Source organism: Ambystoma mexicanum, chromosome 13 (assembly GCF_040938575.1).
Source record: "Ambystoma mexicanum isolate Mex_15411 chromosome 13, UKY_AmexF1_1, whole genome shotgun sequence".
Lineage (NCBI taxonomy): Eukaryota > Metazoa > Chordata > Amphibia > Caudata > Ambystomatidae > Ambystoma > Ambystoma mexicanum.
This window is the reverse complement of record NC_090938.1, coordinates 718,068,528-718,087,137: the sequence shown is the minus strand read 5'-3', so window position 1 is coordinate 718,087,137 and position 18,610 is coordinate 718,068,528. Positions and strand designations below refer to the sequence as shown.

At 53.3% G+C, this 18,610-nt stretch overlaps 1 protein-coding gene across 4 annotated transcripts in view; it reads left to right on the top strand.

The window, feature by feature from the left end:
* The first annotated feature begins 370 nt into the window (after positions 1-370).
* Positions 371-18,610, top strand: part of LOC138521790 (E3 ubiquitin-protein ligase TRIM39-like) — a 132,414-nt gene continuing 114,174 nt past the window's right edge. For 3 of the 4 annotated variants that reach the window (XM_069634876.1, XM_069634879.1, XM_069634877.1), the window contains exon 1: positions 371-846. In XM_069634876.1, the coding sequence (XP_069490977.1) occupies positions 433-846 (414 nt within the window). In that variant the 5' untranslated portion in view covers positions 371-432. The remainder of the gene's footprint in view (positions 847-18,610) is intronic. The other variant, XM_069634878.1, reaches the window with a different exon arrangement.

The window sequence follows — 18,610 nt, the reverse complement described above, 5'->3', positions numbered from 1 at the left end:
ATCCCTCTGCACAGTGCTCTGGAGCGGTAGTACTACTCATGGCTCTTTAAAAGACACCCACAAAATAATACATTAGTGGAAATACCAACGTGGAAAAGTTAGCTTAAAACTTGGTTGAAACTGCATTTTAAAAGCTTTCTAGAAGGGGAACCCCTTGAAATCATCCCCCTTTTGCAGGGATTGGTCTTGCCTACTCGTTATAACGGGGAGGGGAGGGGGCTCCTAAGGCCATGTTTTGTTCCAAGTCCACACCAGTCCCTGCTCTACTGAGGACACGCCCATCCAGCTTGATAGGCATGCCCCACAGCCAGCAAAGGCCACTCGCTCCTCCAGGGTGTATAAGGAAGGAGAAGAGACTGACACGCCCACTTCATGCGCTCTGATGAGAAACGAAACTGAACTTCACTTGTTTTTAAACTGCTGAGCAGGAACATGGCCGCTCCCGCCCAGCTCCAGGGCCTGAAGGAGGAGGCCACCTGCTCCATATGCCTGGAATACTTCACAGACCCGGTGTCTGTGGAGTGTGGACATGCCTTCTGCCGGTCCTGCATCACTCAGTGCTGGGAGGGACTGGAGACCGACTTCCCCTTCCCTCAGTGCAGAGAAACTTTCCAGAACAAAACCCTCCGACCCAACTGGCAACTGGCAAACATAGTGGAAATGTTAAAACAGCTTCACCTTCCCAATGCGACCCCCCAGGAGGAGAATCTGTGCTCAGAACATGAAGAGAAACTGAAACTCTTCTGCGAGGATGACCAGAGACCCATCTGCCTTGTCTGCCGGGAATCCAAGGGTCACCGAGCTCACACAGTGCTCCCCATTCCAGAGGCTGCCCAGGAGTACAAGGTATGTGTGCTAATAGGGACAAGGGTGTGTTCTCACACAGTATTCCTTTCAGCAGAGGCTGCCCAGGAGTGCAAGGTATTTGTGCTAATAGGGACATGGGCGTGTTCTCACACAGTACTCCTTACAGCAGAGGCTGCCCAGGAGTGCAAGGCATGTGCTGTACTATGTACACTAGGGTCATAGGTCAATTCACAATACAGTGCTCCCCATTCCACAGGCTGCCCAGGAGCACAATATAAATGTGTGCTGTAGACCAGGGACGCGGGTGGATTCTCCGCACATTACAGCAGCTGCCCAGGAGTACAAGGGTGTGTGCTGTAGGTCTGGGACATGGAGGGATTCTCACACAGTGATCTTCATTTCTGAGGCTGCTGAGAAGTCTGTCCTATGCACACCATAGCTCTGGGGCGAACGGAGGGCGTGCATAATGCTTCACATTACAGACACTAGTGTCCAGGATTACACAGTATGTGTGCTGTATGTAGGTCGCCACAGTGAACCTCTAAAGGGGGAGGTCCAGCACGTGCAGCCGTACAGTGAAAAGAATCACACACCTATATGTGTGCCAAGTCTCCCTGGAGCATAGAGCCCACACAGTATGTCCAATAAAGAAGGGCCGAGAGCACACACTGTGTGAGTGAATTGACTGGTGGCAAAAGGCACCCTCCCTGCACCCTCATAAGGGTGTCCAGGAGCACGTTAGAGTATGTAAAAGGTCAGGAATCGAAAAGTTCAACAGTGCGCGTTAGACGGTCTGTGACATAAGGGTGCACACTGTGTGGTGTGTGACCCTCCCAAGTGTGTTGCCTTTAAGGGAATGTGTCCCTGCCCTGTGTATTGCCCTTTTAACATGGGCAATTACTGTGTGATGGCCCAAGCTAATAAAAGGAGCCCCTGCAGGCACGTGCAGCAGAACGGTTGCAGACTCCCAAAGAGGAATGACTGGTCTGTCTCTCATTGAGGCCTGCAGGCCCACACCTGTGTGAGCACGGGCCTGCAGGCCATGATGCTGTGGGACCCTCGTGCCAGTGCAGTGGCAGAGGTCCGCATGGTCATGGGTGTGGCTCGCCTTACCCCAGAAGGTGCTGATGCCCCATTGCACCCTGGGACCTGCTGGATGTCCATAGCAGGCCCCAACCCCCAGAGGCACTGGGCCTCTAAGGTGCTGATGCCCCCTAAGACCCTGGGGCCTGCTGGATGTCCATAGCAGGCCCCCTACACAACAATGTCGGGCGAACGCGCCGATGCAGGAGGCATGGCGGGCGCCGCCCCTTAGTGGGGGTTGCCCAGCCAGCCTCCTCTGAAGGTGGGGGCGGGCCTAAGGAGGGAAGGGCCTGCCCCGGAAAATGGGAGGGACAACACAGGAAGAAGGACTGGGGGCATTGAACCAAGTGAGCGGGATGGCCTATAAAAGCCCATGCAAACAAGCATCGCTCTCTCACTCTCTCGCGGTAGCCTGCTTCAAGAGGAGATTTACTTTGGAGTGTTCCAGCCAAAATGCGGGGGGGTGGGAAAAGAAAAATTGGAAAACAAATGTCTACAAGGGAAGTTGGGGGGGGGGACACCTAGATGAAGGTATTGTGGCACAGGTACAGTTGCCAAAGATCAGGTGGGGGGAAGGGATAACGGAAGGAAGGATACACAGAGGAGGTAGTGGGGGGGTCAAAAAATGGGCTCCTTGCGGTGACAAGAGGGAACCAGGGGGGGCACAAGGTCCAAGGAGGTGAAGGGGGGGCAAGCGCAAGGGTGGGGGGCAAACAGACAGGGGTACTTGGGGAAATTGAGAGAACGACACATCGAGGTCAGTGGGGGCGGGACTTTGGGGGAGAAGGGATCCCAGGGAACTGTAGGCGGGAAAAAATGGGGGTGACCGAAAGCAAGAGAAGGGAACCGGGAGAGGGGAGGAGCGAGCCGGAGAAATGGAGGGGAAGGACTAGGGATTACGGAACTTGACGGAGGGGGGGGGGACCCTGGCAACACAAGCAGCAAATCGAATGGCCATGGGTAGAGAGAAGCTGGCAGCAAGGGCCGGGCTCAACCGGAAGCGTCCACCCGACTCAGACGGTGGGGGGGAGGAGGGAGAAATACCTAGGAAGCCTCACACAGCGTAGAAGAACCTGTGGTGTGGTTAATTCACGGATCGCCTGTAAGATAACTCCTTGACTTTATGCAAATGAAGCTGCTGTGGCATTAAGATTTCCAACTTTAAAATTGTGTTATGTTGTTATTCCAGTAAATGCATCACTGCCGGGTACAGGTGTGGGGTGGGGTGGCCGGGCAGGGGCAGGCCGGCCAGGGACAGGGGGTGGGAGGAGGGGGAGGCGCGGCAATGGGATGCCCCTGCTATGGCAATGAGGACGGAACCCTGAGTAACTCCCTGTCCCCGCTAGTTCGCAAGTTTTCTTTTTCTCTTCTTTTTGTGCGAGGAGGGAAGGAGCTGTCCCCCACTGAGGGAGAGGCGCTGCGTTTGAAAGGAGAAGCGGCATCCACTCGCCTAGGAGGTGGGGAGGAAGACCAGGCAGTAATCATTATATGATAGGGGGGAGCGAAACAAACGAGCGCCGCCCCACCCCTGATATCCAGAGGCAGTGGTGTCTGCGCGGTTTTCCACGCTCGGGTAAGCAGCATCCGCTGCAAAAGACCAATGGAGGGGAGTGCCCATCCCCCGGAGGACCCGCTTCCCTGCCCGCGAAGGGTGGAGAACAAGAAGCAGCCGCAGCTGCAGGAACAAAGGGGAGACCAGGACCCTGCTGGCGGACCCTCCCTGGCTGCAGCCTTCTGTGAAGAGGGTGCTCGTATGGCCAGGGGAGGGTCGGCCTGTAGCCCTTATGCGGGCCTCAGGGCCCCTGCTGCATCCACCGCAAGAGGAGGAAACACATCTCCTGCCGGAGATTGAGATAGCGTGGTGTACACGCCCCCCTGCCAGTCCCAGCGGGAAGGCAGAAGCCCGCCGAAGAAGAAAGGAGAGAGAGAGCCTGTCCCAACACCCCCACATGACACAGTGCCTGCAGCACACTCCATCTGCCAATCTAATCAGGAGCGGCCCGACCCCAGTGAGGCCTGTGGTGGCACTCGTCGGTGCCGCTTTGAAATGGACAAAGGAAGTCTCCCGCCTGGGGAGAGGACGGTTGGTCTGGCGCTGCTCCAGCCCAAAGCTGTGAAGAGGGAAGACCTATTTCGCCTCCCGACAGTGAAGTAACAAGCAGCTCTTGGTTGGGGCTAAGGAAGGAGAGGGCCCACTAACGATGCAGGAAGGTGAGTGTGTGGTCCGCCCTTCCCCCCTGCAAGCAGCTGTGAGAGCCAGCCGGTGATTAAGCCACAGAGTCCACATGATCCCGGGCAAATGTGGTAGTGAATTAAAATGCTCCATGCTGGCTCACTGGGTAAAAGAAGCGTGCACATCCGCCCAAATAAAACAAGTCTGTATGCCCCCCACTGACAACCCAGGCCACCTGGCAGTGATCAAAGACGCGCTCCGTGCCGGCTCACTAAAGGAAATAAAAGGTAATAGGCCTTAGCGTGGGCACCCCAGTGCCTTGTCCTCCCCCCTCCTCCATGACCTGGCCCCTCACTCCCCCCCCTCCTCCCCTCATACCCCCCGGCATATGTCATACATCACACGTTGAAGAAACAACTCAGACACCTTGTAAAGTTGGAAGAGTAAAATGCCTCAGCAGCTTTATTTTGCATAAAGTCTTGGAGTTATCTTACAGGCGATCCGTCATTCACCACCACAGGTATACTACTCTGTGTGCGGCTACCTAGGTATCCCTTGCCCTCCCCCCTCCCCCTTACCCTCCTCGTCCGGTGGACGCCTCAGGTTGAGCCCGGCCCTTGCTATTAACCTCTCTCTACCCCTGGCCGTTTGTAGATTTCCCATGAGCGACTTTTGGCATAGGCCCCCCTTTTCTCTAGGTCTTTGTTGGGAATCCCCTGCCCCCCCCCCCGACACTTCACTGTGTCCGGTGTTTGGGTCTAGATAAAACCGGCAGCCACGCGGTGCCTCGCTAGTAATCAGGTTCCTATACCGGCACCACCACAAGTGCCCCAACGCTACACATATCCCACATCCGTACGTTAAGGCCGACCCTGACCTCACACCTTTCTGCCTGCCTATATGGTCATCGCTTTGCGATGCCCGTCTATTTTGAGTCCTTTCTACTCTACTCTGTCCCCCCTCCGTCCCCCAAGTGCCGCTTGTACCAGAAGCCCTATCCTATCTATGCTGCCCCCCATGTCTCCCTTCCGTCTTGCCGAGCCCCTAAATCCTCCCAGTTCCCTCTCCCCCCGGCCTCCCTGTGGAGTCTGGCCCAGTGCCCCCCCTGCCAGCGTAATATCTCTTCGGTGTACCCTATCCCTTCTTCCTTCCTTTCCCTCGCTCCTCCACTCACCAGGTCCCCAGTTTTTAGGGTCCCGCCAAACCCCCCCCTGCCGTTTCTGCCCCTCCATATCCTAGCTCCATTTCCCCCCAGAGGCAGACTTCCCAGCCCTGTTCTTCCATACCCCGTCTCCTGTCCCCCAGCTTTTGGTCCTTGCCCCCCCCCTTTTCCTTGGGGCTGGCTTCCTCCCCCCTGTTCCCTCTATTCGCCTAGCCGCCCTATCTTGGATCCTCCACCTCCCTCCCCCTCCTGCCCCCCTCCTTCCGTGAAGACTTCCCCTTGCTGTTATTTTGTCACCGATACCTGAGCCCCCCGTAGTCTCCTCTTGCTCCCCCCGACCGACTTCCCTTGATGGCCTTGGTTCTGAGTTTATGTTGATTCCCCCCCACCCCCTGCAATTTTGGGCTTGGAATTGGCTCCCAAGTCCCCTACGTCCCTCCCCTTTTTCCCAGGGCCTCCCCTGAGCCTAGTACTCTTGGGGCGCCGTAAGATCTAAGCTGTTGGCTGAGCATTCCCCTATGGGCCTGCCAGTACTTTGCTACAGGGATCGACCTGTGACTCCTCCAAGACTCTCTGCTGGTTGCCGGCGGCAGAGAGTTCCCCCAGCCTTCACAGGTCGCTCCATAGCCGACCCTTCCGCTTACTCCCCTCGCTCCGTTGCTCCTTGGTTGGTGTATGGCCTCCTTGTCCCCCCCCACCCGCTGTCCTTCCAAGGCCTTGCCTCCCCTGCCAGCCTTGTGATGCTTAACTGGTTGGTTTAATAGAACTGTCTTGCCCTACAGATCATGCTTGAATGTGGTATATGTGCTCTCACCCTTGCCCCCCCCCCCAATTCCCGGTGTCTGGTTCTGTACCCCTTAATACTGTGCCCCCTTACTCCCTGTTTCGCCGGACCGATCACCCCAATCCCCAGCCATTCTCTGCACGGGGTGAGGGGGCTCGAAGCGAATGTGTGGTGCTCCGTGTGGTCTTGCTCCCAACACTGGTCAAAACTACTGGCCGCATAGTGAAGTAACTCGTCAGCAGTGCCATGGAAGTGGTTTAAGGTTGAATTCATATATAAAGAAATTGCGCTGTTTTAAAATATTATTTTGTACCTTTCCTTTGGTTGGAGGTCAACTTAGTTCAGTCTTAACACTTACCCACAAGGCATTGCAAGCTCTTTGTCTCCCCACCTCTTACTCTCGTCTTCCTCCCCCTGACATAACATTTTCTGACCCTACAACGCCACGCGCCCCCTGAATGAGCTCCGTGCCAGGTAATTCACCACAAGCCCTGCGCCGCGCTGAGTTTGAATATTTTTGTTATAGCATTTTCCCCCCAGAGGGCGCTAGAGAGCCGTCCAAGATGGCAGCCTCCCTGTGAGCTCCGTGGAGCTCCCTAAAAGTTCCTGAAGAATCGTGTGTTCCGTGGCATCTACACAGTTTTCAATCCTCAGTTATCGACAGCTGTGGCGTTTCTACTTAAGCTCCTGCTTTTATTTCTTCTGACCGCCGGGGTTTCGCCCGTGGGCGACGGACTGTGAGGCCCTCCACCCCCCTCCTCCCTTCGGCTGCTCGGTGAGCGCGACCTCGCTGGGACCGCAGCGTACTGATACGCACGGAAAAGCTGATCCACCCACGCCCATGCGAGCCGCTGCCCACGCCTCGTCGGAACCCCCGCAACGCGGGGTGGAGCGGATGATCGTGTCTCCGCGGCGTTCGTCGAGGACAGCCAAACCACCCATTACACGCCACCGGAGCTCCCGGTAGATCGGAGGGAGCTGGCGGGAGAGCGGCCGCGACTGACGAGTGTCGGGGGAGCCGGCGGGCCTCGCTGGCGCCGTGGTCGACGCAGCGGAGAGCGCGGAAGAAGTGCAGCAGAAACCCAGGTACGAGCGCCCTGCGCCCCCACCGCAGCCGCGAGAGCCCACGACAGGCCTGTCTGACATCCGGAGCCCCCGTGACCACCGACTGGCGACCTCCAAGGCCCTACGGGCCCTTGGGCTGAGGGGAGACTGGGGAGCGCGGCAGAGACCCGGTGATGTTACATCTATAAAGCGAGGGACCTGCAAGTAGTCATACCACCAGGCCCAAGACATCTAAGATCTCGCGCCTAATATCGGAAGGCCAAATCAGACATTTGGTAGAGCCGCACCCCCAGCATCGGACTGCGGCCTAGCCCAGAACAGAGCGCTATCTAAGGACGGCCTAAGCATAAACTAATCTACACATGTACTCTGAATTTACGGGCGTTCACTGCCCCTCCACCCCAGCCTGAGGCAACAGTGCAAAAACGAATCTGTGACCCGTGAACCGCGCCGCAGGCCAGCTGCCCCCCCAGCCTTCTGGTGACCAGAACACTCGGCGTGGATACAGCTGAACCCTTCAGGCGCACCGCACGTCGCCCTCCTGGCATCCCGCCATCCATATTCACCTCAAGGATGGGGAAAAATGATAGGTCACAGAGGAAACTAAACTTTGAAGGCTGCGCCTCCGCCAAAACAACTGCCTCAACCAGCAGACCACAATCACCCGATCAAGAACAGCCCCATGACGTCGGAGAGCCACAATAACTTGATATTAGAGAAATCCTGCTGGACCTCAAGGCTGGAATAGGAGGCCTAGGGAGCAAACTAGACTCCCTTTCTTCCAAAGTCGACCAACTCCAGCATAAACTAGACAAGCACGCCGACAGACTAGATACCGTTGAACAGAGGGTCTCCGACCTTGATGACGATGCATCGACCTTAACTACCAGAGTATCTTTATTGGAGGCGCAAGTGAAGGCGGTGAGTGCCAAGAACGAAGATCTAGAAGGACGCTCCCGGCGAAATAACCTAAGGATTGTCGGCATTAGGGAACATCAGCCCACCCAAAGAATGGAAGAATACATAGAGAAGATCTGCACGGACCTGTTCGGGACAGAGATCCTATCGAAGCTCTTCGTGGTCGAGCGGGCCCATAGAGTTCCCAATACAAGACCCGTTCCAGGAGCAAATCCTCGACCCATCATAGCAAAACTGCTCAATTACAGGGATCGTGACGCTATTCTGAGAGCCGCCAGGGACAAGGGGGTGCTTCAACATGACGGAGACAAGATTCAATTCTTCCGGGATTTCTCCCAAGCAGTTCAGGCGCAAAGGCGTTCATTCACAGCAGTGAAACGTAGATTGCAAGAGAACCAAATCCAGTATTCCATGCTTTTTCCTGCGAAACTCCGTATACAATACGGAGGCAAAACTCAGTTCTTCAACACGCCTGAGGAGATCAATGAATACCTAGACCGCAATGGCTGCAGATCCGCTCCGAACGATGCAAACCCCCAAAGAGGAAACAGACCTAGAAGAGACCCGCCATAAAGACCCACCCCGCAGCTGTCACAGATAGGAGATATCTTGTTATCATAAAAGCAACAACATCACCACCATGGAACAAACTCACAATGCGACTGGGAGCCAGCCTCCTCTTGGAGGGCCACTAGCACCCCTAGCACAGCAATGCTAACTGTTTGGTTTACCCGGGACTGTTCACCACGGGCCAGTTGGGAGTTGCCCGTGCACGGGACGGTGGGTATACCGTGGGCCTGTTGGGGGTTGCCCGCACAAGGGGGGGATCCAAAAGTTACCAAGTTGTTCTCATCCAACCAATTGCGTTCAAGCACACATCAACCACAGATCATCAGCCCGGAGCCTGCAACGAGTGACAGGCCCCTCCGCACCTTCAAGTACTATCGGATCCGCATGACAGAGGTGGCATCAGCCCCCTCCCTTTTGTCGTTGCAAGATGGGTCTAATTAAAACCGCTACCTGGAACATCAGAGGTGGCAACAAATCCTCCAAACTCAGGAAAGTTCTTCAATACTTACGGAGACACAAGATCACTATCGCTATGCTGCAGGAGACCCATCTTACACCATCGGCAGAGCAGCACTGGGCCCGCTCATGGGGTTGCCATAGATACTTTTCTTCGTATTCCTCGTACGCGAGAGGCGTTGCAATACTGATCGACAAGAAGGCCAGTTTCAGTCTAATCGGTTTTAGGAAGGATGAAGAGGGCAGGTTCCTGCTGGTAAGGGGTCTACTTGCGGGGAAAGAAACCTACGCCCCCAATGTCGACGGACCGAATAACTTCAATTGGATCATGTCAAACCTGGAAACATATACCTCAGCAACTATCATCTGGGGATCTCAATACCCCCCTAAACCCCCATATCGACAAATCGCATGGTCCGAGCAACAGAATCTCCAAGGCCAGTCGCCAAGTTACAGAGATCTGCCAGGCCTTTGAGTTATCCGACATTTGGAGACACTCCCATCCAAACTCCCAGGACTACACCTTTCACTCAGCAGTCCATAACACCAGCTCCCGCATTGACTATCTACTGGTATCGTCCCGTAGTCCGTTCAGCTGGGGCCCCTGCCAAATTCTATCACGATCCCTATCCGACCACTCCATGGTCACACTCGAATTTACGCTATCCGAGATCCCGAAAACTCCCGTGAACTGGAGATTCAAATCGGGTGCGCTTTTAGACCCTATCTTCGCAGATGAACTCCGGCAGGACATCATCACCTTCCTCGAGACAAACCAAGGCTCAGTCGACTCACCCGGCACGCTATGGGAAACATTAAAATGCTACGTGAGGGGCGTATGCATGGCTAAAGAAAATGGCATCCTGAAGCTGATCAGACGAGAGTTAACAGAAAGTGAACGACGTCTGAAAGACCTGGAAAATAAGCAAACAACATCCCTAGACGCGCAGACCCGGGCCGACCTAAAGATGGAACTAGTAAAATTCCAAGCAGCAGCCGAACGTGAAATTAAATTCTTGGGCCGCAGACATAAGATCAGACAGTACGGCGAGGGGCAGAAACCCGGGGCGCTCCTGGCCCGCCTTTTGAGACTTGATCAGACACCCCCTCAGGTGGAATGCATCCGAGACACGAACGGGAACCTAACATACACTGAAGAAGACATTGTGAACACATTTCAGAAATTTTACCAAGACCTGTACAGCTCTCAAATCACTAGTAACCCGGAGGAGCTCCGGAACTACCTTAATGACACTGAATTATACTGGGTTATCCATGACCTTCGCGAACCTTTGAACGCGCCCATCACACAGGGGGAAATCACTGAGGCAATAAAATCTCTCCCAAATACTAAAGCACCTGGCCCCGACGGTCTCACCGGCGAATTCTATAAGGCTCACGCACTCACGCTAGCCCCACTACTCCTTCAAGTATACGAAGAGGCCTTAGAGCGAGGGATTCTTCCGCCCACCCTTCGCAAAGCCAATGTCACTCTCATTCACAAACCAGGCAAACCCCGAGATGACTGTGCCTCTTATAGGCCGATCTCATTGATCAACCTCGACAACAAGATTCTAGCCAAGATCCTAGCAAACCGTCTCCTTCCCCTCATGCCTGCACTGGTCCTGAGTGACCAAGCCGGCTTTATTCCCGGACGCAGTACGACATACGGCCTTCACCGACTGTTTGGAGTCATCGCTGCACTCGACCCATCACAGCAGGCCATCGCAGTATTATTAGATGCCGAAAAGGCATTCGACTCCGTCGAATGGCCATATCTATTTGCAACACTCACACAAATGGGTCTGGGGAAAACCTTTATCAGGATGGTCTCATTACTATACAATGACCCCCGCTCCTACATCACCCTCGGCTCTACCAGATCTTCCGGAGTGAAATTGGAACGGGGAACTAGGCAGGGATGCCCCCTGTCAGCCCTTATATTTGCCTTAATTATGGAACCCCTCGCCTCCAGGCTAAGAACGCACCGAATTGATAGAGGCCTCACCCTGGGCCCACACAGACTGATCGTCTCCCTCTACACGGATGACGTGATGCTGTTCATCAAAGATCCCGAAACAAATCTCAATCCGATCATGCCCGAGGTGATCCGATTTAGCAGCATCTCTGGTCTCAAAATAAATCACTCCAAATCAGTAATATTTCCGCTAACAACAGCTACCCCTCAGTTCCGAGACGACCACGGATTTAAGTGGGAAAGCACCGGGGTTCGCTATCTCGGCATTCTCATGTCACTTAATCATGACGAGATATTTAAAGATAACTATGGCTAAGTACTCCAATCCCTCCGTGAACGTGTCCACAGATGCTTCCCCTAACACTATGGGGGAGGGTTTCATTGACTAAAATGATGATTCTCCCCAAACTTCTCTATCTGTTCACAAATATACCCTTAATACTCCCACGCTCATTCCTGCAGAAAATTAGAAGCCTCATTTTGGAACTAATCTGGGTGGGCAAACCAGCGAGAGTCGCCTACACGACACTGACGTTACCAGTGTCACACGGTGGCCTTGCACTTCCAGACATTGAAAAGTACTACTGGGCCGCTCAGGCTCAATTTCTTAGCCATTGGTATGCCTCTGAGTACGTCCGTCCACATGTGCAGGTTGAGCGCGCCCTGGCCTCCCCAGACTTCTTAACAGCTGTTATCTTCAGCAATCTCCCGGTCCCATATGGCACGCTAAATACAGTCCTATCCTCATACACCATCTGGAGGAAAATCGCCCGTAATTACGGAACACAGATAAGATACTCCCCGCTACTACCTGTCAAGTTTATTCCCGGCATTCCCCTAACCAACGAAAAAGTTTTCCTGATCTGGCTAAATAAAACCAACATAAACTCTATGGGGGACCTGTTCCCAGACGGCGTGTTCATTACCCCACAACTGATCAGGGAGAGGGGCGGCACCACTTCACTCGACATTTTCCTTTACTTCAGATTGCGTCATACCCTGCAGGCCCACTTCCCAACATTCCCTAAACAACCACCAACGTGGACCCTGCTGCACAATGTGATCCAGGCCAAGGGAGAGGGAAGATTGGTGTCCATAATTTACAGATCATTGCTCGCTGACTCAACTGTGACCGCCGCTAAGGCGAAGCGCAGATGGGAAACGGCCCTTCATACCACGATACCCGAAGACGACTGGACTTGCATTCTCCGGCAAACCCAAAAAGTAGCGCTAAATACCCGCTACAAGCAGACCCATTTTAACTTCGTGCACCAAACATACTATACTCCCCAAAAGAAACGACATCACCACCCCGAGGCCTCAGACCAATGCGAAAGATGTGGCATCCCCTCCGCCGACTTCGTCCACCTCGTATGGCACTGTCCAGGTATAGCCCGATTCTGGTCCTCAGTTCTACAACACACGAGCGACATATTGGGAGAGGTGCTGGCCCCTGACCCAACAGTCGCGCTCTTGGGTATGACAAGACACCTGCAAACCCCGGTGCGGAAGCTCGCTTCTCTGCTCCTAGTGCTCGCCCGTAGAAGGATAGCCCTGGCCTGGGGACGTGGCCCCCTTCCCTTGCTCACCGCATGGAAGAAAGATATCCTTTACTGTCAAGACATGGACACTGAGTTCACACGGACCCTTCCCCTACATGCGCGACCACCTGACATTTGGGGTCCTTATATTCGATACCTACTCACTACCACCGATGTTGCACATTCCCAATCTCAAACCCAACAATCACAACCCAGATAAAGGTCCAGGTCCCACTATTCACACAAGTACCCGTAGAATGGACTTTCCGACAGAACAAATAGCCCGATGAACATGTGATCCGCAATTATCCGATGTGTATTGTGTGTGCTATGAACGTAACGTTTGGCTTTTTCTTCCCTTTTTTTTGTGTTAAGTAAACCTGGTGACACAGGTGGTTTTTTGTATGCTTATGTTAAAACCTTAAAATAAAGATTTAAACAAAAAAAATAAAAAAAAATAGCATTTTCCGCCCACGGAACATTGGTCGTGGCGCTGCGGCCACCACGTTGTGAAAACATGGCATACATGGCGTAATAAACCTAACTCGGGGCCCCCACAAAGAAGGCCCCGTTTACCAAATCCGACATGCGGCACGCACGGCAACCAAATGTGTTCGAACAAAGTAGGCCATTCCTGGAGAATAAAGAACTATCCCCCAAACCTTCATCCTTGTTCCAACAACGTGCCAAACCTTCCGCATTTAACTCATGTTGACCACTGTAAATGCAGCTTCCCGTACTTACCATCCTGCAACCGAAAGTAGCAGAGTTCGGACAAGTACTTTCTCCCCCCCCCCTCCATCTATTATTTGCCGCATCCCGCTGAAGCAACAATTCTGTTTAATCAATTTCTTAAGCCAAGGTCATACATAAAACCCATTTTTCACTAATACATTACCAGCGTGCTATTAGGTGTGCTATTATTCTATATGATAAATAAAAAAGTGCCATACGTTTTTTGTAATAAGTGGCGCCAAAGACGCAGTCTCTATACAACTGATCTCGCGGGTTGTGGGGTCAAAACACACGGGGACGCCTCCCTATTAACAGGAAGTGCTAATTTAATACTTGCCACAAGGGTCCTCATTGTAATATGAGCAGCTCCTGATGGTTGTGGGCAGGACAGAGGATGGCATATAGGGCTTTCAATTCTTCTATTGAAGAAATTAGTAGTGTTCAAGGATTGATAATCTATCTTTTTCTTTGTACTTACAATTACACACAATGCAAGAAGCTATGAAGACTTTGTTCTAATGCTACCTACTCATTTACTAGCCGTCACTAAAACTACCAGCAAAGAAAATAATTAAAAATGGGCCACATTACTATGTGCACCATCCAATTAGACAGCTTGGCATATCTTGGCTCAACTCGACGACTCTTTGCAGCGAGTGATGTGCACAAACTGGTGCTTTTATGCACCCCATTTGTTGTACAATCATCAGATAATACTAAATGTCAGCTTATAGCCAACGCCGCCATGGCAATGGACGACATTTTAGAAAAACTGGAAACGTAGATAGAAAAATCTAGGACTGGAATTTAAATTGCGCACTCGGTTCAAAACGGTGCACTCCTCAGTAGTCGATGTCGAGGATCTGAAATAAATTAGGCAGACATTATTTACGCTGCAAAATATGACTTTACGATGCTTACGACGTCAGTTATTCCATTACAAATATGACAGTTTGTTTACTGGTATCTAAGTGTGTCTAATTGTGAGGTTAGTAGTAAACTTACTTTAAGTAAACAACTACTCGAACAATGCCACTATACACGCACACATTAACATGTACCCACCCACATTCTCCTGTATAATAACTTGCTCCCAGTCCCAGATGTTCGCTTTAAAAAACATTTTACAAAAGCTACAATGTAATGTTAAGCAAAAGTAAACAATCGTGCTTAAAATGTAGTTGTACGCAAGCCTCAAACAAAACGAACGCCTCCAATTCGCCCAGCGCATGCACTCACCCTAGTTGCTAAGACGGAAATGGCGGGCGAAAGCGCCAACGAAGAAGGCATGGCGGGCGCCGCCCCTTAGTGGGGGCTGCCCTTATTTTTCCACAAAACGCCATTGCCTGCCTCGCCAAAACTAACCAGCAGCCCGGCTGCAACCGGGCCCACTAGTTTTGTGCCCCCCCCCCCCGTTTCACAGGACGCACGACATGGCCGTATCTTGTTGCCGACAACCAGCCCTCGGACACAGCCTCTCCGCCTTTATATACTAACACATGAAAAGGCTCCATCTTGCTCTCAACGCCGCGACCGCTGACAAATGCCCTCTACACTTTTAAATGGCCGCCAAACCATGACTAGCCCCTGCTCTCACCCTTGCAGTACCTTCTCTTCCGGGCCTGCCAGAGCCGAGCCCCGCTTTCCCTTCTCTCCTCGCCCTGCTCCTTACCCGACGCCCATACTTGGCTGACGCGAAGTTCCTCCTGGCTGGAAACCGCATCCAAGACTGGAAGCCCTCTTCCTCCGGGTCAGGAACACTGTCCGGCATCCTGAGCAGCAACAAGACTGAAAATCTTCCTCCTCTGTGTCCGGAACTGCACGGCACGATCCATCGCTGGAAGAGCTGCAAGTAAACAAAATCCACGATCCGGTGGGGGCAGGGAACCGAGGGAGAATGTGTTTGTATCTGGAACAAACCCGTGCCTTTATGAGGCCTGCTTCTCCCTCGGCTCCCTGCCCCACCCCTTGCGTTTCGCGCGCTCCCGTCCCTTCCGGGGGCGGGCTGCGCGTTCCTCCCCCATCCCTGCCCCCCTGACCTGCTTCTTGAGTAGTGGGGGGAGGAGGCCGGCTGGGCAGCCCCCACTAAGGGGCGGCGCCCGCCATGCCATCTTCGTTGGCGCATTCGCCCGCCATAATCAATCCCGGCCCATTGGTGGTGAGGGTGCAGGGACAAAAGCACAAAGGAAGTGCTCCATGTCAGAGCTTCGGTGGAAGGTGCTCCGGGGTGCAAAAGGAGAAGTGCCGCACTGACGGTGCGCTTGTGCCGGAGGAAACCCTGCCTCGCTCGAGAACTTGGTCAGTCTAAAAGAAATTGTCATAGAACAGACAGTTCTTGTTCCCTCCAGCACCGTTTGCCTAACTTCAACAGACTGTCATCCTTGCAGATTATCTCTCAGCTTAACCTGTCACAAACTACAGACATTTCAACAGTGGAATATGAGCAGACCATGGTTACCTACGGATGCATGCTGTCTTTCGGAAACCTCTGCAGTACTACAATGTTTTGCCAGACCATATTGACTACCAGCTGCAGGACCCGACTTCCAGGCAACGCCGTCATACTGCCAGTATTCCAATGTGCAACATTCCCCTGTACGGCCATCTGGACCCTCCCAATCACAGTTCAAGGCTTACGATTTGGGCTCATGGTACAGCGACTGACTGTTCATGAGCACTTGTGAGTTAATTAAACCAACTTGCATGGTGATCCACAATGGGGAAGAGGCCTACCCCGGGATGAGAAGGCCTAGACTGAGCCATTCCTCGGTTCGGATGAAGGTGCAGGAGGAGCTATGTGTGTATGGTCTGCTGCGATAAAGCGTCAGGGTATCATTCCAACATAATCACATGTGAAGGCTGCATAGGATTGTTTCGACATAGTATCACCAAGAATGCGGCAGCTCACAGCACAGGGATATCCCGGGGCCGCCCTCCGGTGAAAAGGGGTAGCACCTCCATGCCCATGACCCCACGATGATCCCGGGGCCCACCGGCAGTGAGAACATGTGCGCTCTAGACCAGTGCACCAAAAATGCAGAAGGCCCTCTCTGGGTCCTGGGCCCATCGGCTTTGAAGTGCCTAGTAGCTCCACGTCAGAGCATGGAAAAGAAATGCAGAATGGGCCAGTACGGTCCCGTACCCATGGGTGGTGACTAGACAAAAGCAAAACACCAGGAGTGGAGCGTGGACAATAATCAAAAATGCCTACTGTGATGAAGGCTGCAGAAAAGAAATAATGACACTGCACAAGATCATGGGTGTTCCTCCTACACTCGGCACGGCAACAAGTAAGTGCAAGTCTGCATGGAGATGTGCTGCCTCAAGAGCTCTACTGGCTGACCAAGTGCTGAGATCCCTCACACCTGCACAGCGTACTATGCAAATACACAAGTCGGCGGCGCCGAAATGTAGTGGCGAGGACCTGACACCAGTGTCGCCCTGCCTGCCTAGCAAATGGCCTCATCGCCCTGCCACTGGTGTGACCTCTCTACTGCTGGCAGTGCAATGCCACCTACTCCTGCCTGGGGGTGGGGGTGAAGAAAGAGGTGCCCTAACACCCTACCACTGGTGGGCGCCCTTTGCTAGTGGCAGCTTCCTGCCCACATTCCTACCTGGGGAGAACTGTGCGAGTGGCCTCATCGCCTTGCCACTGGGGCATGCCCTGCCGCCGGGCCCGCCATCCATGGACCAGGCCGATGTGGCCCTAGGTGCGATCCCTGCAAACCCGAAACTGGGACATCACTTGCCACGACAGCAGCATTCATCTGTCATCTGTGTCGGGCAAACCAACGTCTCGCAACCCTCAAATCCACCACCTAGAAGAAGTGCTATGAGGCAATCGAGGGTTGCAGCTCTGTACGAGTGCTTGTGTGCCCTCCTGTCCCACAACAGTGAAGAGACACTCCTGTCTGGCAGAGTGTAGCCAAGAAAAGGGGGGTGAGTAACATGCTGAGACCCCTGCCCTGTTGACATCCTGTGGTGCCGCTTGGACGCCCTGCTATCCACATCTTGCTGCCTGCCCCAACATCAAGGGACTAAGCCGATGTGGCCCCTGGTGCTCACAGGCACGGCTTTACCGGCCTTTGAACTGTAACATCAACAGACCTGGACCTGTGGAAATGACCATCCTGAATGCACGCGGGAGACAAGTGAACTGGTCTCCTGCAGTCCTGCACGTGCTCAGAGAAGACTCAGTGGACACATGTTTAAATGCTGGGGGCCTGCATGGAAAGTATGTGTTTAAAGTGGTCCCAGTTAAATGGATGTGAAGCTGTAGTCACGCAAGTTCGGAGGCACGCTCTAAATGGTGCCAGCAGCTAGCAATGGCGTCATACGGCAGTGAAAGTTCCACTGGCCCAAGGTTAATAAAGGACTGTTGTAACATGTGATCGAATTGCCAACATTCCACCAACGGTTCGCCAACCACGACTGTCACCCGCGGGTTATGTGTAGAGTGAGTATATATGTGTAGTATGTCTATGGCCATGTGAACCCCATGTGCGTAGCAGTGGCATATTCAATTTGTTGTCGATCCTACATTTCTGAAGTAGCCCAAGTAATGTTGTTCTGTAACGGGGGAGGGGATTATTTATGTTTGAGTAACATTTATTTGTTTGTTATCAAAAAGGAGGAGTGTGGTGTTTGGTGTTTGACCCTCCCAAGTGTGTTGCCCCTTTAAGGGAATGTGTCCCTCCCCTGTGTATTGCCCTTTTAACATGGGCCATGACTGTGCGATGGGCCAAGCTAATAAAAGAAGCCCCTGCAGGCACGTGCAGCAGAACGGCAGCAGACTCCCAAAGAGGAAGTCTGTCTCTCATTTAGGCCTGCAGGTCCACATCTGTGTGAGGACGGGCCTGCCGGACATGATGCCGTGGGACCCTCGTGCCAGTGCAGTGGCAGAGGTCTGCATGGTCAATGGTATGGCTCTCCCTGCCCCTACCACCGAAGGTGCTGATGCCCCATAGCACCCCAGGGCCTGTGGGATGTCCATAGCAGGCCCCAACCCCCAGAGGCACTGGGCCTCTAAGGTGCTGAGGCCCCCTAGCACCCTGGGGCCTGCTGGATGTCCATAGCAGGCCCCCTACACAACACACTGTATGTCTAATATAGGATGCAGCCTCACACTATGCATATTATGTGAAGGGTTTGGGTTCATTAAGTTCACACCTTGAGTTGTATACAGGAAGATACTCAAGAGCAGAGGATGTGCACATAGCAAGCTTGGAACCAAAGGTTGGTCGCAGGATAAGGTTGACCAAGTGTACAAGATGTATATGTGATCAGACAGGAACCCCATGAGCCACGGTGCTCCCTTCCCTTACCCGCCCAAGAGAGA